The sequence below is a fragment of the Squalius cephalus genome, assembly GCF_949319135.1.
Source record: "Squalius cephalus genome assembly, chromosome: 18".
Classification (NCBI taxonomy): Eukaryota; Metazoa; Chordata; class Actinopteri; order Cypriniformes; family Leuciscidae; genus Squalius; species Squalius cephalus.
Window position 1 is genome coordinate 31,587,340 of NC_137139.1, and position 20,543 is coordinate 31,607,882.

Sequence of the window (20,543 nt, forward strand, 5' to 3'; positions counted from 1 at the left end):
ATGATGCAAACTGAAATCAAACTGAATCAACATGCACTACTGCTATTTTCCATATATTGTAACCATTATGTTCACAACTTGTACTAATTGCTTTAATGAGATCATTGTTTCTGCCATAAATTAATACATTATTAGTGCATGATTTGTATATGTACATTTCTGAAATATAGACATTACATGGAAACAGATACTTCTGATAACAGTTTATAATGTTGCCAAAATGCAAAAACAAAATTAATAAAACATAAAGCTAAATAAATCTGCTCAAAACAGAATTTTTGGAGATTCTTTTAATTTAACTAAACAGTTTTTTTTTTATCATATATATTTTTAACCATTTATTTATATTGTGCATTATAAACATAGTACGTCTTGCAACTACTTTCCAAACCAAGCAAATTATATTCAAGCATTTGTTTATATGGCATGTGGTTCAGTGCAATATTTTGTCCTGCTTAAATCTATAGGCAAAAATCAATGCTTACGTATACATTGAAATGCATTTTATTATAGCTGAATGATATTTGTAGAGCAGTAGTATACATCTGGCAATACATCCACAGGACACAAACTAGTGAGAAAGTGAGTTAATGAAATAATAATGTACATATTTGGTATATTCTTTGAACATCTGCCTTCAAGTATAGATCAGTTTCTGCTGTGTAGAACAGAACATTTTGATTATATATTTCTTTAAAATGTTGAATCTATTCTGTGGACTCCTTCTTTGAGCAGTTTCAGTGTGCTATATTTAGTTTAGTATATTCCTCATTCACTGAAGTGTGGGACATAATCTAATTTCAGATGTGTATTGTGTATCAGAGTCCTTGTTAATTGTTTCATTAAATGTATTTATCCAGACTCTCAATAGCTTCTTCTCGAGAGTATCTTCTCCAATCATCTGGAATCTTGCCACTTCCCTGAAAGGTTTTTCCATAGTGATTTTCCAGATCTTTCTGGAATCTGCACACAAACCACTTCCAGTACGGCAGCTCAGAGAGATCCGGGGTGATACTCCATGACGCATATTTAGGACCTCCTTTTCTGTATTCCTTCCAGAGGACTCCATCATCATCTGAGCTATTTGGATAGAAAGATCGATCACTGGCTACTGCTGATGTGCAGATGCTGATAGATAGGTTTGTCGTTCCTCTGTAACTCATCCCATTTACTCCAGTAGCACGATGGAAAGGAACACTGTGATCTCCAGGATGGCCTTCTATTGTGTTTGTGCAGATCGCTCTACAGAAAGGACACTGAACCCAACAGCAGTCACAGAAGTGATTGATCAGAAGCTCATCTGGTCTGTCTGTGTGTTCCAGCTTTACTGGAAAAGTTTCTGTGCTGAATTTACTGTGTATGTCAGATATTATAGAAGGAAGTTCTTTCTTTATCACTTCTTCTACGAAGTTGACTTCAACATCATCATGATTCACTCCAGTGAGGTCTTTTAGAGACAATACCAGCACATCAGAGAGTTGGAGTGTGAAATGACGCAACCACAGATGAGCATCTCCATTGTTCTCTTTAACATGTTTGGTGGATTGTTGTGCTGCGTTTGTGATCCTCTGCTCCAGCTGTTTAATGCTGTTTTCCATCTTGGGTCGAACACTGTCTTCAAATCTTTCAGTTATGTACTGACTGACTTCATCTCTGATGAAATTCTTGAAGTGTTTTCTGGGATTGTTAATGTACATCATGCATGCTTTAAATTTATTTTTTTCTGCCAGTGTCCTCAAGATGTGTTTCTCCAGGTTTGATCGGTTCCCATTTAGTGATTCACAGTTTGTCCTCATTTCATCTGATAAATCTCTGGCAGTTTTTTTGTAGACCGTCTGCTGAATGGGCTCTTTAAGTTTATTACAAACAAATTCACCAAAAACAGCAGCTGATGATGCTCCTTTACAGTATTTCTGAAAAATCCTGTAATATTCTTGACTCTTCCTCTCAAAATAGAGAACAGGATCATTGGCTTCCCTGAACATTTTGTATTGATCAGTGAATGTCTTGTTTGTGCTGTGGAATATGAAAAGTACCAGATCTATGAAGAATTCACTCTTGAACACATATTTCACTTTTGGCCCTTCCTGATGCTGTGTTATTCTTGCCTTTATGTAATCTACGAGTTGTTGAATGCAACTGTTGCTGTAGCCCATCTTTACAATGTTATATGACTGAATCATTTTATCTGTGTGTTCAGCGATGTCTGTGATTAAGGATCTTATCTGGACTTCATCTTCCTCAGATAAAACACGACCAATCATCACTTTAGCTCCTCTGTAGGCATTTTTAAAAGCTGCTGTATATCCTCTGTGTTTCTTTAACTGTACATATTCTGAATAGCTTGGCAAACAGAACATATATTTGTGCTTACTGCTCAATTTCATACAGTCTAAAGGGAGACTTTCATAGTTCTGAATGAGGATCTTTTTCACATCTCCTAATATGTCAATATCTTTGACTAAAGGAGTGTCTTTGATGATCTCAGCTGTCTGTTGTTTCCAAAATAAATCAAACTTTGTTTTCATGAAATGTTCATCATTTGCTTGTTCTTTGAATTTTAAAGCAAGTTCTTTGCTCTTTTCAAAGAGTGTGTTTTCATGAAGTGTCCTCTCAGCATCCATCTTTTTCTTCATGTAACGCTTCTGAAGAACCCCATTTAATTTCCTCTTAGTTTCTTTCACAATGTTTTCTTGAAGCTGTTTGATTTTTATCTCAAAGAAACCTTTCCACTGGTTCAGTACAGCTGCGTCTCTGTCTTTCTCAAAGAAATCAGACAATGTCTTTTCCACTTCTTTACGTTTTGGATTTAGTTCTGTTTGAAGATCAGCTTCCTCAACACCATGAATTGCTTCATTTTCTATTTTGTTGTGTAGTCTGTTTTCAATGTCCAGCATGGCACTCCGGAGGCTCCAGGTCCACTTGCTGTATTCAGTCTCTAGTTTCTTGTATGTTGCGATTTCCAGAGTATTTTTGAAGCTGAACACAAATTGTTCATTAAGCAAAGCCTCACAAAGATCTTGAATACGGTCTCTTAGGTGGGTCAACATTATGCCGTTTGATTTTGAAGCGTGTGTAAGAATAGTGTCCTTCAGTTCTTGAATGTTCTCGCAGTAGTTTGGGTTTGGTGGTGCCATGGGTGGGCTGCCCTCCCAGAGCTGAGCAAAATACTTCACATCATTCTGTACATCAAACTCAATCACATCACTGAATCCTTCTGCATCACAGACTTCCTCTTTAGCAGCGAGTTTTGTCATATCATCCAGTTTCTCCTGCAGTCGTCTCCTTCCCTCTGTGTTTTTCTCTCCAGCTGTGATATCGGAGACATTCTGATGCACAAATTTGCAGCTGGGAGTCAGTCTGACCTTCTTCATCCTCATGAAGGCCTGAACAACAATCTGAAGAATGTCCTGCATCTCAGATGGGTTTTCTCCAAAGATGTTGATCAGGGTCATATTTCCAAGACCAACAACAAATGTGGCCATTTCATTGTCACGATGTGTTGTTGACCTTCCAGCCAGTTCTGGTGCACGAAGTCCTTCAGTGTCAACAACCAGAATATAGTCAAACTTCAGCTCAGTTTTCATCTCCTCTGATATTTTGACCATCTGCATGAAAGCTCCTTTGGTGCATCTTCCAGCACTGACGGCAAACTGCAGTCCAAACATGGTATTCAGCATGGTGGATTTCCCAGAGCTCTGAATCCCTAAAACGGACAGTACAAAGACTTTCTGGTCTCCCAGTTTCTTAACAAGTTCACCTAGAACAGCAGAGACCCAGGAGAGAGGAATATGAGCAGCATCTCCATCCATCAGCTCCATTGGAAATCCAGAGATCATCATCTCTGCTGCAAGACTCGGGAGAGAACAGAAGTCAAACTGCAGACTGTTCTTCTTTGTCTTTTTCTTCACAGACGACCACGATTCATAGATCTGACCAAACTCTCTCAGGATGTGCTCCAAGCCAAAACTTGTTCTATTGATTTGCTCTGATATGTTTTCCAGGTTTGCTTGTTCAATCTGCAGATGATCTATTTTATCAGGGTTTTTTTTCAGTGCTGAGACTTCATGCCATTTCTTGTCATACTCTTTATGTAGTCCAAAGAGCTTCTCTGAAGTGAAGTCATTCAACAGGTTCATCATCCATATGAGGACATAGTTCTTTTCATTGTCTCTCTGTGATTTCATTGTTTCAATAAATGTTTTCATGAACTTACTCACTCCTTTGGCCACTTGCATTTCTCTTATATCTCTCATGATCTTGAGTTTGGTACTTTTATCTTCCTCTAGATTTTCTCCTTCTAGATGATGCAGCTCTTTGTTGATTTTACACCAGTCATGCCACAGTTTCCCCTGACAGGGCAGGATTGTTTCTTTCACTGTTGATAGATCCTTTCCTCTCAGTAATCCCATGATCTGAATCGCTGCCTCTTTCCCTCTCCGGCACTTTGGATCCTCCTCATCTACTCTGATTCCTGTGTGTTTGGCCACATCTTCAAGTTTGAAGTTCATTTTCTGCTTTGTCAAACTCACTCTGATCATCTCCCTTATCTGATTAGATATATCATACAGGTTTTTGTCCAAAAGACCAATTATGAATTTTCCATTCCTCAGTTCAGTTTCATCACAGTCATTGTCAGTGAGCAGACAAATGAGAGGCTGATGAGATTTGAAGAGTGATCTCACCAAACCCTTGTACTGGTTCTTCTGTCCAAAATCAGGTAAGAAGAGGACGTTTACTGAAGCCATGCTGGTCAGAATCTCATATTGTTTCTCATTGGTTCCTGCATCACCATGAAGATTACAGAAAGCCACACAGTCATCAAATGCCTCAGTGTTTTTCCCAGAAGGGCAGTACCAGGCGATCTCCACTACTCCGTCCATCAGTAATCTGGTTCTGCTGTTGCCTGAGCAGTTCCTGTGGAAGAACGTTTGGTGTTTCTCATTGATGAGGCCGTTTATCAGCTGAGACTTAGATGAAGACACTGAACCAAACCTGAAGAAAGCCACCATTGGAGTCTCAGCCTTGTAGACCGGTTGAGTTTGACTGATGATTTCATTATTGGACTCTTTCTTCTTCCAACTCTTGTTGATTTGTCTGAATGTCCAGAGAGGAAACTCAATCTGTTGTGTGAATGGATCAGGAACAAGCAGAGGCAGTGAATACTGACACTGTGAGAGTTTAGTCACCATCAGCTGCTTCAGGAAACCATCAGCACAATGAAACACGGCCATCTGAACATCCATTGGGTGAATATCAGGGCTTGCTCTGTCTTTGTTATCTTCTTTCTTTCTGTGTTTTATGGCTGTGTATCTTGCTCTGTAGTTCATGTTAATCAGCTTTTGTAGGAATGAGTTTACCAGTTCATTCTCTTCCAGTGGCTCCTGAGACTGAAATGAAGACTTGGTGATTTGAAGAACGTCTGCCGTTTTCATTTTATCTTGACGTCTTTTTGTCAGATCTAGTCTATCATAGAGTTCTTCGAGCTGTTCATTGGTTCTTGGTCCAAGCTTTTCAGTTTCATCTTTCTGTAAATACATGAACACATTCAAATAAAACACATTAGCTTAGGGAATAAAAAAAAACATTATAGTGAAGAACTACAGTAATTAAAATTTAGATAAGAAATATTTTTCAAGAAGCATTTTGAGATTATAGACAAAATGAAGTTAATTTAGGGCCCTGTCATTTAAATTCGAAGAAAACGTAATTTCTTTGTGATGTTATATTTGCAAGTCAAGTGTATACATTATGTTTGTAGGTTCTAAATCTGGAGTATTTGTCCATATTCTCGGCTCTTAAGGTAAGGACACACTGAACCGACGACAAAGAACTAGCAGCAAAAGCCGATTGTGGCATTACCTCGCCTCGCCTGCATGGGGGCAAAAAAGTTACACTTGAACACTGCTCAGACTACAGCCAACGGCCAACTAGCCCGTGCATTTTACACCTGCGTGAGAGGACCCACCCGCTATTAATTCCGCCCCATGGATTTTTACTGGATTATTACTGTGGATATACAACGCAAGCAGTGTTCATAACAGACTGATTTGTGTAGCTTTTTCAATAATGTCTGTGTTGTCAATGGCATTGTCATCCCTTGGTTATTAATAAAATAACCTACTGTTCAAAAATGACAAGTTGACAATAATGAAAAGTGTCTGCAGTGTTCCCTCTTAAGTTTGTTGCTTGTTTGCTTTCGTCAGTTTCTTTTTTCTTGTGCGCTGATTCGTGAAGCTGAACAGCCAATCAGAGGAGAAGGGTCTGGCTGCAGACCTGCACTTGCACTCCCAGACTTGCACTCTCAGACCTGCACGCTCAGACACCAGCGCTTCCTCTGCAAGTGACGTCACTTGCAATCGACACATAGTGTGGTTTGTGTCGGACTGAGAACAGCTCCCAATGTCGTTAAAAAATTGTTTCTGTAAGTATATACATATAAATAAATATATATCGTCGCTGTCGGGCGGAAACCTTGTATGTCCAAAGTTTGTCAATTTCATATTTTTTCACAAATCGATGCTATTGGTCAGTCCCCACGTGGTTCTTTTATTTTCACAAATTATTAACCAATCTAAAGTGTTGTAAACAGCTAGAGAGCAAATCGCTTAACTCCATTGGACACTTCAACTGTCTGAGAATCCTCGTAACTCCACCTCTTCTTCACTCCGCGGCGGGAGCCTCGCGACATTTTGTCTCCTCAAGATTAAGAAATCCTCGTCGAGCAACACGTAAAGCAAGCCTCAACTCTGATTTTATCTGTGTTAAACTATATATCAGTTATAGATGTATTTTAAATGTCTACTTATTACACGTGTGCATTGAAGTTTTAAAAAGGTATCTAATATAATACTTGAATTAAATGTTTTGGATACCAGCATTAAATTATTGTTTTTATTATTATTTTACTGACTCGAAGTTGGCATTGTGCATATAAAATTACCAAGTAGCAAGGTTTTAATTTATGGGAGAAAAAAGGTCTGCCTAAGTTACTGGCGCCAAGTAAACCTATCTTTGGATAATTCTGTATGTTTTTTAGACAATAACGAGTGAAAATAGTTAGGTTAGATACATTTGAGTAGGCATGTTTTGTTAAAAATCGATAGCTGTAATGCTTCGGTGCAGAAGGAAGCCTGTGAGCCACGAAGGTAAGTTTTAGATTAGGCTAATTTCCGCCTATTAGACAGCCTAGTAGGCCTATTTTGGTATTGCATCACTCATATCTCTTAAATGTTTAAAATGGAGTTTAGGAAGATGTATGTAACCACAATCATTAGATTTGAATAGCTCTTAAAGTCTCATCTCTTGTCAAAAGGCTCAATGCGACCGCAGACTTTGATGAACACTGCCGGCAGCAGCGACGTCTGTGTCCGTACCATTCTTATAATGACAGCGTAACCTCGTATCTCCCTGCTCCCAAGTCATAAATCTAGTAAATCCGAAATGTTGGAAATGTTGTGTAAATGTTGGTACACAACAGTATATGATAGCAATATAAGGTATAATACCAACTTTAACAATACAATGTTTAATAACTCAATAAATATGCCGTTTTTTTTTTTTTTTTTCTGAAAAAATTAATATAACAATTACTGCTGGAAACATATTTCCGGTTAATTTGTGTCGATTGCAAGTGACGTCACAGGCAGAGGAAGCGCTGGTGTCTGAGAGTGCAGGTCTGAGAGTGCAAGTCTGAGAGTGCAAGTGCAGGTCTGCAGCCAGACTCTATTGAATCAGAGTGATCTCTCTCACCGACGGCTCTGAATCAACGATTCTCGAGAACTGGAGTCCGACTAGAGTCAACTGTGCATGACAAACTGACAAAAACTAAGCCGACCAACGCTCAAAAATGGCCCAACGGTCAACCATCGACTTGGTGTGCCCCGGGCTTTAACAGTTATAAAACCTCTAAGTCCTCTAATGCTCCTGACCCTTGATTTACATTGATCACTTACCAGCAGAGAAGAGGCTGTTGGAGAGCAGCAGATTTTCATGTTCTCCATGTCTTTTCTTCTGTCTTCTTCATAGTTCACTTGTTTTAGTCTCTTTAGTTCATCTTGCTTCTGTTGTTCTATTAACTTAATTTTCTCTTCATAAATCTTACTTTGTTCTTCTCTAAGATATTTCTCATTCTGTATTTCTGTTGTGAGTGTCTCATATTGTTTGGTCAAATTTTGCATTTGTTCCTCTTGTTCTTTTATCTTTTTTATGTATTGTTCTTCTTTCCCTTTGAATTCTTCTTCTCTTCTCCTCCTCTCAATGTCATGATTCTGTCTTTCTTCCTCCATCTTTGTTTTCATGTTTTCTATTTTAATTTTAAGTTTGGCCTGAAGATCATCTTTCTGTCTTTTGATTTCATCTCTCTCTTCTTTAAGTCTCTGATAAGATTCATCCCACCTTTTTTGTTCTCTCTCCCTCCTTTTCTCAAAATTTTCTCCTCTCTTTTTTTCCTCTTGTATTTTTTTCTCCCATTTCTCTTGTTCTATTTTCATTTCTCTTTTGTGTTGTTCTTCATTCTCTCTGATTTCTTCTTCTCTTCTCCTCCTCTCATTGTCATGATTCTGTCTTTCTTCCTCCATCTTTGTTTTCATGTTTTCTATTTCAATTTTATGTTTGGCCAGAAGATCATCTTTCTCTCTTTCTATCCTCTCCTTTTCTCTTTTTATTTCCTCTCTCTCTTTCTTTATTTTCTCATCACATTGATCTCTTATGTTTTGTTCTTTCTCCTTCCTCTTCTCATCTTCCTCTTCCCTCCTCTGTTTTTCATCTTGTAACTTTGACTCCAATTTCTCTAGTTGTGTTTTGTGTTGTTTTTCAATCTCTCTGTATTCTTCTTCTCTTCTCCTCCTCTCACTGTCATGATTCAGTCTTTCTTCCTCCATCATCTTCTTCATTTTTTCTATTCCCACTTCATGTTTGGCCTGAAGATCTTCTTTCTGTTTTTTGATTTCATCTCTTTCTTCTTTAAGTCTCTGATAAAGTTCATCCCAGACTTTTTGTTCTTTCTCCCTCTTTTTCTCAAATTCTTCTTCTCTTCTCTTCTTCTCTGCATCATGATTATTTCTTTCTTCCTCAATCTTCATCTTTATTTTCTCTTTCTCTTCTTCATGTTTGGCCAGGAGTTCTTCTCTCTCTCTGTTCAGTTGTTCCACTTTGTCCATTAGCTTCTTCATTTTTGCTTCTTGTTTTTCTCTTTCCATCTGTCTGAACGTCTTACATGTGTAGCAACTCCCTCCATTTGCTGTCACCATGTCATTGATTTTCTGCAGTAATGTCGACACCTGCACACGGTCTCCAGTCTCATTATTATTGAACACATGATATCTGTTTCCACACTGTTCAACAAGGTTCATCAAAGCAGATTCAGGTTTACCCAGATACTCTTCAATGTTCTTCTTCTTCTTCTTCAGATCATCTCCTCTGGTGAAGAGCACCATAGTGTACATAATTGAGCTTTCACCAAAAGTCTCCTGAATGATCTTGACAGCGTTTTCAACTTCCTCAGTGAATCGTCCCACTGGTATCAGTAACAGAAACACATGTGGTCCTGGCAGAATCATGGAGATGCAGTTGGTGATTTCTCTCTGGATCTCTTCATGACTAACTTTAGTATCAAACAGTCCTGGAGTGTCAATCACAGTAACGTGTCTGCCATCAATCTCAGCCGTCTCTCTCTGACACTCTTTAGTAACTGAATATTGAGACACGTCTTCTATAAATGCTTCTCTCCCTAAGATGGTGTTTCCTGTTGCACTCTTCCCAGCTCCAGTTTTTCCCAGCAAGACAATCCTCACATCATCTGAATCCTCTCTTGAATCTGAAAAAGAGAAAACTGCCTGAGTCATTCTGCTAGTCTTTTAACGTCAAGTCCCACAAACATTTAAGAGCAATCTGTCTGAATTATTACAAATTACAAAAGAACGAACTGAAATAAAATATATTGAGAATTTGAATTTTATGTGCATTTGACAATTGTGTGAATGTTTAATTGTGACATGAAGAAAATGTATTTAACACATCATCTGTGACAATTTCCTGAAATTACTTATCCAAACTAACATATATTTATGGCCTAATGAAACTAGTTTGGTGGGTGTTCAGATCTGATTCCAAAACAATTCTCAATGTATCTAAATTTTACAGCAACTGTATGGTTTTAAATCTTTATTGAGCACCAAAACTTAGGTGAACCATAACCAAATTCTGCTTAAAGATTCTGCATAAAAGCCATAAAGTCACTGCAGAAAGTATGAAAAAGCAGGTTATAAGGTCTGAGCCACAGCCTCTTCCTAGTCTTTTAGAGATTGTGTGTGCAATAGTCTGACTGAGATTATGTACACTTTCTCCTCCCCATAACTACTCCTCTGTCCACGTTTTATCATTTAAAGTGGGTGTGAGACAGAATGATTTTCTGATCATTACCTTGCTGTTGAATCTGTGTGTCTAATGAGGTTTTCTTCTTCGTTTCTTCTAATTTCTCTATTTGTGCATCCAAAAATGTTTCATTGGAGAAAGAAATTCCCCTATTTTCTTCCATCATCTGCTCCAGTTTATTCATCAACACGGACACTTGTGGGTTTGGCTCAAGGAAATGATGTCTTCCTCCAAAACACTGAATGACAGACTTCATTGCCTCATTCTGTTCTTCTGTCTCATGCTCTGACTTCTGGATTATGAGGACCATGATGTGGTTGTTGATCTTTGAGCTGAATATTTTCTGGATCTCCTCTGTTTCTGTTTTGTCTTCATCAGTAAGTGGACCGTCAGGAATAATGAAGAGGAAAACATGAACACCAGGATCACAGAGAGACACACAGCGGAGAGCCTGACGCATCACTTTCTTCTGTGAGAGTCGAGTCAGAGCTGGAAGCTCCACCAGAGTGATCCGACGTCCATGAGCTTCTCCTTCCAGCTTTACACACTCTGAGCTGAGCTCGGATCTTCTGTCTCTCTGCTCCAGGATGAGGTTTGATATGAAGGCTTTTAATGTTCTGTCTCTCCCACACAGAACCACATTCAGCTTTGGCAAAGCACAGACACTCTCTGCCACTGAAAAACAAACATGACATTAGTTTAGTGGGTCGACTAAAAATGTTGATGTGATTTATAAAAATTGTTATTAATTTAAATAGAATGATCACCTCTACAATAACTATTAATAATCTTAAAAAGTCATTATATAATGTGCAGCAGCATTTAGATAATGTACATTGAAATAGGAATAAAGATTCCACCCTATTCTGGGGTTTTGATGATATTTTCAGTATTGAATATTATGAGTTATCATATTTGTTTACTTACTATTAGGCCGTTCAAGAGATGAACTCCGCCGTCTTCTTTTACCTACAAATAAAATAACATGCAATTAAAAATTTCACAAATTCTTTTACCAAATTCTGTTATCTTTATATATTTAAGAAATAATTCACACAAAAAGAACAATTTGTCAACATGTTTTTCCACCTCAGGATTATATTCTCTCTTTCATAAAACACATTATTATCCTTTATTTTTCCAGGAAGGTCCCATTGAGATTAAAAGAAATCTCTTCCTCCAGGGAGTCCTGGCCAAGATGGACATAAGTTAATTTCCTGCATGGGGGATAAGTAAATAACACACTTTTTTTTTTTTTTTTTTACCACCAGTTGTGTTTTTGGATTTCTTGTTGGGGGGATCTTTGCATTGTCTTTGCAGACTGAATACAAATCTGTCAAATGAATACAATATTGACAAGTGAAAAAAAAAAAATGAAAATTTAATATAAGCTTATTAGGTCAATTACATGAGTTACATAAAAATGTTCATGTGATTTATACAATTTGTATGAATTAAAATTGAATGATACTTTTGTTTGGTTGTTTGTTTATTTTAGGAATAAGCATCACGTTGATCGTTTAACGGTTCCTGTCTCCTTCTTTAACATTGTCAAGTCAAGTCAAGTCAAGTTTATTTATATAGCGCTTTTCACAACATAGGTTGTATCAAAGCAGCTTCACAGTAATAAAACAATACATCAATGTTTGTTTCTAGTGGAACGTCCACGTTTGGTAATGCTGATCAATAGTATCGTTGATTGATTAATTCAATTAAATATTCCCAAATATCCCCAACTGAGCAAGCCAAAGGCAACAGTGGCAAGGAACCGAAAAACTCCATCAGGTGACCTAATGGAGAAAAAAAAACCTTGGGAGAACCCGGGCTCAGTCGGGGGCCAGTTCTCCTCTGGCGTTTATGAACTAGAGGTCGGATTTAACTGTAAGATTAAAAGTATTATATGAATGCCTGGCTGAAGAGATGCGTCTTTAATCTAGTTTTAAACTGGGAGAGCGAGTCTGAGCAACGAACAGTATCAGGTAGGCTATTCCAGAGTTTTGGAGCTAAATGTGAAAATGCTCTCCCTCCTTTGGTGGATCTGGATATCCTAGGTATGACCAAACGCCTCGAATTTAGTGACCTTAAAGAGCGCGATGGATTATAGGGCGATAGAAGATCCGTTAAATAGACTGGAGCTAAGCCGTTTAGGGCTTTATAAGTCAGTAGCAATACCTTGTAATTAATACGGAACTTTATAGGTAACCAATGTAGTGATGATAAAATTGGTGTTATATGATCATATTTTCTTGATCTAGTTAGAACTCTAGCGGCTACATTTTGGACTAACTGTAGCTTGTTTATTAAGGATGCAGGACAACCAGCTAATAAAGCATTACAGTAATCTAGTCTCGAGGTCATGAATGCATGAACTAACTTTTCTGCATCAGAAACAGATAGCATATTACGTAGCTTAGCAATGTTTCTAAGGTGGAAAAAGGCTGTTCTTGTAACATATGAAATATGATTTTCAAAAGACAGGTTGCAGTCTAATATAACACCCAGGTCTTTAACTGTAGAGGATGAAGTAACAGGACATCCTACGATGTTAAAGTTGTATTGTAAGAGGTTTTGTGGGTGGTTTTTTGAACCGATGATTAGTACCTCTGTCTTGTCTGGATTTAATAAAAGAAAATTGCGCGTCATCCAATCTTTTATATCTTTAACACACTCTGTCAATTTGGATAATTTAGCGTTTTCATCTGGCCGTGATGAAATATAGATTTGAGTGTCATCAGCATAACAATGGAAACTAATTCCATGTTTCCTTATAATATTTCCAAGTGGCAGCATATATATTGAGAATAATAGAGGGCCTAACACAAATCCCTACGGCACTCCATAGTTTACTGGAGTTATGATCGATTTTTCTCCATTTAAATAAACAAAATGGTATCGGTCAGATAAATACGATCTAAACCAGCTTAGTGCTTGTCCTTGAACACCAGTATAATTTTGTAGTCGATCTAAGAGTATTGTATGATCTATAGTATCGAACGCAGCACTAAGATCAAGTAAAACTAGTATTGAGATATAGCCTTGGTCAGAAGCTAAAAGTAAATCATTTGTGATTTTAACAAGCGCAGTTTCAGTGCTATGATGCGGCCTGAATCCAGACTGAAACTTTTCATAGATGTCATTTTCTTGCAAGAAAGAGCCCAGTTGAGCGGACACAGCTTTTTCTAGTATTTTAGACATAAAAGGTAGATTTGAAATGGGTCTATAATTTGCTAGATTATGTGGATCTAATTGTGGTTTCTTAATGAGAGGTTTTATAACTGCCAGTTTAAATGTTCTTGGAACATAACCTAAAGATAAAGACGAGTTAATAATATTGAGGAGAGGCTCCTCCACTATAGGTAACACTTCTTTCAAAAGTTTAATTGGTATAGGATCTAGTAAACATGTTGTTGTTTTAGATGAAGTGATAAGTTTATTTAACTCTTTTTGTTCTATAGTTGTAAAGCATTGTAATTGTTCTTGCGGGGTGATAATTGAGGCTGAATTATAAGACGCAATTGAGGATTGAACGTTTACAATTGTGGTTCTGATGTTTTCTATTTTCTCAGTGAAGAACTTCATGAAATCATTACTACTAAACTGTAACGGAATATTTTGTTCAGGAGACATCTGTTTATTTGTTAGTCTAGCCACAGTGTTAAATAAGAACCTAGGATTGTTTTGGTTGTTTTCTATTAGTTTGCGGAGATGCTCAGCCCTGGCCTCTTTTAGGGCCTTTTTGTAACGTGACATACTGTCTTTCCATGCGATTCTAAAGACCTCTAAGTTAGTTTTTTTCCATTTACGCTCTAAATTACGGGTTTCTCTCTTTAGAACATGCGTAGTATTGTTGTACCATGGTGCTTTACTTTTCTCTCTAACCTTTCTTAATCTAATGGGTGCAACAATATCCAATGATCCAGAGAGAATGGTGCTCATAGTGCTAGTTAATTCCTCAAGTTCATCTGTTTGTTTAGGTTCACTGAGCAGCTGAGACAGATCAGATAAGCTATTTGAAAAATTATCTATGGTGGATGGAAGGATTGTTCTGCCTAATCGATAACGCGGCGCAGCATGACATATTACAGGAGTACGTAATATGCAAGTTACCATGTAATGGTCAGTGACATCGTCACTTTGTGGAATGATATCTATATCGGTTGGATCGGTTCCATGTGATATAATTAAATCGAGTGTATGATTAAAACGATGAGTTGGTCCGGTAACGTTTTGCTTGACCCCAAAGGAGTTTAATAAATCTGTAAACGCAGCCCCTAGCGCATCATTTGAATTATCTACGTGGATATTAAAGTCTCCAACAATTAATGCTTTATCGAAATTAACTAATAGGTCTGAGAGAAAATCTGCAAACTCATTTAGGAAATCAGCGTAAGGCCCAGGCGGTCTATATACGGTAGCCAAGGCTAGAGATAATAGGGATGTTTTTCTAGCATCTAAGAGCGTAACATTTAGTACAAGTACTTCAAACGAAATAAACTTATAGCCCGTTTTCTGAGTAACATTGAGAATATCTCTATAGATTGTTGCAACACCACCGCCACGACCAATCAGACGGGGCTCGTGCTTATAGGAGTATCCTGATGGAGTAGACTCATTTAGACCGAAATAATCATTTGGTTTAAGCCAGGTTTCAGTAAGGCAAAGTACATCGAAGCTATTATCTGTGACTATTTCATTTACAATAACTGCCTTAGGTGTGAGTGATCTAATGTTTAGAAGACCTAGCTTTAGAAATTGTTTTTGATTACTAATAGCAACATTTTCTGGTTTAATAACAATTAGATTTTTTCTAGATCCTGCAGTAGATTTATTATTTAATCTCACTAAACGAGGAATAGACACAGTTTCTATGCAATGTTCTACACTATTTATATCAGTTAAACTGGTGCAGCAGAGACTATGATTTGGACTTTTGGTTACTAGTCAAAAGGTATTTAACATTTTGGAGATGTTATCTGACAGAAGATCCGATCCGAATCTGCTTGGGTGTAAGCCATCAGCACGGTAAAGCCTAGGACGCTCCCAAAACAGATTCCAATTATTTACAAAGAGTAGTTTCTGCTCATTGCACCATGACATTAACCATTCATTTAGCGCGAATAATCTACTAAACTTTTCATGACCTAGTCGGTACGTGGGAAGCGGTCCTGACACAATGATCGTTATATCAGGCGATGTGCTGCGTACCGTATCGATCAGATTCCTGAAGTCTTTCTTCAGAACTTCCGTCTGGCGCAGCCTGATGTCATTCACTCCCGCGTGCAAGACCACAGTTCCGACGCGCTCGTTATCGTTCAGAATCTCGGGAACGCGAGCGGCGATTTCAGAAACACGAGCACCAGGAAAGCAGTGACTATGCACCTTACTTTTATTTAACGTAGCGTGTACGTGTCGAACGATGGAATCGCCAATGATCACAGCATCGCGTTCTGTTTCGCGAAGAGGGGAGAAGCGGTTTTGTGTGGATATCTCGAAAACCGGGAGGGTCGGAGAGAGTTTTCTTGGTCTAGGCCTGACTCGCGTCTTCCGCTGCGGAAATATCCAGGCTTCGTGGTGGCATGTTGGAGCCGGAGTGAACGAGACCATGGCTGATCGCGACCTCGACGCTCGCCGATGTTGAGAAACGCACGGAGTAGACGAGGTCGGAGTCAGCGGGTTAGTAACGTTAATCTCTGATTTGTGTGCATCCGCGCGTGATGTTTCAAGAGCCAAACGCCGGTCTATCAGCTCGGCCTGTCTCACTAAAAGGTCGTGGATCTGTTTCTCAACAGCTTCCAGCTCAGACTGCACCGCGTGCAGCTCAAATGTGTCTTCACCTGCACCAAAAGGTAGACTACTTACATCTAATATATTCGCCATTTTAACAGATGGACAGTACGTTAAGTTAGCAACGACGCTACCAGTGATGCTATCAATATTAATACTAATTTATGGCTGAAGTCTTGGATATAATCCGTCTTTTTAGTGGTACGGTGTAGAGTAGACGCACGATAGGCGAAAAAAAATGTTTGTTTGTAAATGAGTGCGGAGAAGACGCGTTCAGCCGTGATCCACGGACGTAACCTATAAGAGTATCCAAACATTGTTACAGTAATAATGTTTATTAGGGACTGTCGTTTTTTATTTAAGGGGCCACCGGAGGAGTTTTGAGATCTGTAGTCAAAAAAATACATGACCCTCCCTTCGCCAGCAATACATTTTTCGATGACCCTCCAAAATGATTGTGAAAAAAGGCATGACCCTCCCCGATAATTTATTGATTAGCCTACTTCTGTACTGGTTTGCGCTGGGCAAATATATTCAGATAGACATTGTTTGTTTTTTGTACAACCATAAACTCTTGCTTTCTCATCTTACTAGGGCTGTAACGATAGACCAAACCTACGATTCGGTTCGTATCACGATTTTTGATTTTAGATTAGAAAAAAATCATGTTTTTGGTGCTGATGCGGTGTGACTCGTTCAACATGTAGGTGGCGCTGCCAATAAAGCATCTAAAAGCTGTCACAAAGAACCAGCAAAAGTAATGATCATGAATATGTCAAATATAGCAAGGAGACATTTTAATTGTTTATTAATAAACAATGTTTTCTGTGTCGACTGCAAAGATGAAGTTGACGATGCGTCGTGATCTTCGCAGAACGCGCCAGAGAGAAATGCACATTTCATACGGATTACATGAGAGCAGTCTGTTTTCTTTCGTTTTGAATTGTTCTGTTTAAAAGTAGACATTTCAAGCTTTCTATATATTTCTCAGGTCTGTGAGGCAAGTAGCCTACCTTACGCTGAGTTTCAGTTCATTTATGAGACAAGAGTCCAGTTCACTCGCCGGCGCCTCCGTGTCATGATGATCTATTTTCTACTATATTTATTATTTATTAAATCCAGGCAATTGGTTGATGAAACATTGATTAAAATTAAGATACAATTAATAAAAAACGAAATTCACTTTAAACTTTAAAGACAGGCTTTGTGCTTTCTGTTTGAGAATTTTTTTTAAAGTCGCTTTCAGATCGGTCATGTCCGTAATGGAGAACTGTCACGTCCGTAACATTGTTTTTTTTCTCACATAAATGCGAACAAGAAAAATAAAATAAAAAGAATATTTTATGTTCTGTGGAGGCCGACCCTTCTTCATCCGGTGGGTATATATCTTTTGGTTTGCGCAGTGTAATTCATAGAATTACTAAAAAAATATTTTGCCACCTAAATTTATTTTGCCACCTAAATTGAAAACTGATTTTTTGTGTCACCACACATGTGTATTTCCCTCATATTAAATATAAAACGCATGTGTAGACTGATATTTTTCTAATGTCTTGACTCCTTAATTAAGGGAGTATGGATATATTAACAGACGTTTCAATATATTGGTATTAAATGCATTTTCTGAGAATTTATATTTCAAGTTTTGACTGCAAATGTCACATCCATAACGCTGGAATTGCCCAATTTTAACGAATTTATCCTCAAAGTTTTTTGGTGTAGGTCTACGTATTTTATTATGTTAACTTAAATAATACTAATAGTAATTTAAAGATGTGGTAGCCCTACATCTTACACATCACACTCCACTGTTATGGTGGCAATTTCAGTATATTTACTCACTAACATTATTGTGGAAACTAAAATATGGTAGTATCGCGCTACAGTGCACATTCTATCAGCTGCAGTTCTGGCGCTCAGTCCCAATATACTGTAAAACTCGACGTACATTCACATCACACATGTTAATGCAGCGGTAGAGTTACACTCACAGGACACTGTGCACTTATTCGCAATCACAAAAGTTCATTATTTGCTCGTGCTTTAAAGCTTTGCCGGGTAAACATTTCATTGGCGTTCTGTTCTGACATGATGCACTTTTTCTGAGCGCGTACTGAAGTGCGCGCGCACTGTCAAACAGCCAAACTGGATTTTTGTTGGGTCAGACCCATCTGAAATAGATGGGGGGCTGATACCGCGAGAGAAACATGGAGCTACATGTAAAAGATATGCAGCAAACAAGCCACTTTGAAATGTTGCTGTTTTCATGAATATAAAAGTTGGGTGACCCTCCCCCTAGACTAAAAAAAGTTGGATGACCCTCCCCTCAACAAAGAATAAAAAGACATGACCCTCCCCTATTTTCCTCCGGTGGTCCTTTCCATAAATACCGAACGGTCCCTTAAAGTTATTTTTGGGGGATTTTTTTTCAAATTCTCCCCAAATGGATATGCTTAAAGGGTATCTGTAAGTTTACTGTATGAGTTTGCTGTTGACATTATACAATGATAATACTGTTTTTGTATTATCATTATAATTTCTTTATTTTTCTCAATTTATTCTTTCTCTTGAAGGGAGTGATGTGTATGTGTGGGTTAAACTAACTTTCTTGCCAACAAAACTTACACAAGGTATTCTTCTGAATTTTCCCATCATCTTTGTGATCAAGATCTCCCTCTTCTTCTGCTGTGACTGAACTTCCAGATCTGCTCTGCTCTTCATCCTCTGATGGTCCTTCTCCCGCTTCCTCATACAAGTCACAGATTAGAAATTGGACCTGGTTTTCTTTGAGGATCTTCTGAACTCTTTCAAGTACCTCAGAGTGCAATCCTGATTTTCTTTCATTGAACTGAAGATGTCCACCTCTGCACTCTTTTATGAATTGATTAATACAGTTATTGTGTATCTCTTCCTCATTGGTCAGCACTATAGTGTGTTTAAAAGCCTCCTCACTGAATTCATTCAGCACATATTTCACTATGTTTCTGTCATTATCACTGAAGTCGTTCTGCTGCAGGACAAGTATGATCACATGAGGTCCAGGATCAGACAGATTCACACACTCTTTCACTCTCTGTGTGATCTGAGAGTTTGACAGATTTGGATGCAGCAGTTGAGGAGCGTTGATGACTCTGACGTGTCTGTCCTTCAGTTTTCCTCTGTGTTTCTCAATGTGCAGCTCTACATCAGCAGGCGCTTCACTCTCAAACGCTGCTCTTCCTAAGATGAAGTTTCCCACTCTGCTGTTTTCTGTTACATTCTTCCCCAGCAGAACAATCCTCAAATCACTCACTGGAACAGAGAACACAGAAATAACAGTTATACTCGACCAATTGAGTCAGGGACGGACTGGGAGTAAAAAACGGCAGTGGATTTGCCCCCAAATAGGCCCCACCACAACTACAAACAGCCACTACTATCTCACAATATTATAGCAGTCAATGTATCGTATTTATGGCAAATAACATCACAAAACTTGAAATCTACACAAAAGAGCAGAATGCAAAAATGTATAGTATGACATATAATGATAAACATGACCTAGAATCTAGAAACCTGAAACAACAGAACTATTCTACAATTTGAATATTCATACGTCTGTATATTGGCTGGGTTAGCCTACATGCCATGATCAAATTAATATCGTTTTGGCGTTTACTGTTGCCACGCAATTACAAAAGTCACGTTGCAGCCAAGCTGAGTGAGAGTGACCATGTGTGCACAAATGATTTGCAAACTCGCTCATTGTCATGTTACATGTTAATCGGAGCAATCACCTTAGGCGACTTCATTTTAGGGCTGGTCCGAATACCATTTTTTGAGCTTCGAAGCTTCGGTAGTAATGAACATCGAATATTTGAAGCTTCGGAGAGAGGGGGCTGAACATATTCTTCTCTCTAATAAAGGCAGGAATCTCTATGTGTCTGTCTGTCCGTTTGCATTATTATTATTTCGAGAACCGTTCATCCAATCGACTTCACACGGGAGTGCAGTGTCGCATTTGGTGCAATAGGAGACGCAACACATTCAGAATTTAAACTTTTAGTAAACTACAGAACAACGCGAGCGGGAAGCGGTGCACCTCATGTGGGCAGGGCTTATATGCTCCGAGAATGGACACTGCACTAGTGATATAAAACGCACAGGTCTGTTAAATTAAGCAATACTTTTAAGGTAGTCTAATATTTTTCTGACTAACAAATTACTGACACAGTAAAGGGTAGATTTAAATAATTTAAAAAACTAAATTTAAATAAAGAAAAATGAAATTTAAATAAAGAAAAAACGAAATTTAAATAAAGAAAAACTAAATTAAGTTCAATTAAAAACTAGATTAATTTAGATTGATAATAACGGGTAAAAAGGCTAATACATTTTGTTTCTAT

At 38.1% G+C, this 20,543-nt stretch overlaps 1 protein-coding gene across 3 annotated transcripts in view; it reads right to left on the minus strand.

The window, feature by feature from the left end:
* Window positions 1-493: 493 nt before the first annotated feature.
* Window positions 494-20,543, minus strand: part of LOC307145726 (interferon-induced very large GTPase 1-like) — a 32,774-nt gene continuing 12,724 nt past the window's right edge. For 2 of the 3 annotated variants that reach the window (XM_079849189.1, XM_079849188.1), the window contains 5 exons: window positions 18,784-19,449; window positions 11,302-11,343; window positions 10,423-11,049; window positions 7,956-9,817; window positions 494-5,528 (listed from right to left, as the gene is read on the minus strand). In XM_079849189.1, the coding sequence (XP_079705315.1) occupies window positions 843-5,528; window positions 7,956-9,817; window positions 10,423-11,049; window positions 11,302-11,343; window positions 18,784-19,449 (7,883 nt within the window). In that variant the 3' untranslated portion in view covers window positions 494-842. The remainder of the gene's footprint in view (window positions 5,529-7,955; window positions 9,818-10,422; window positions 11,050-11,301; window positions 11,344-18,783; window positions 19,450-20,543) is intronic. The other variant, XM_079849190.1, reaches the window with a different exon arrangement.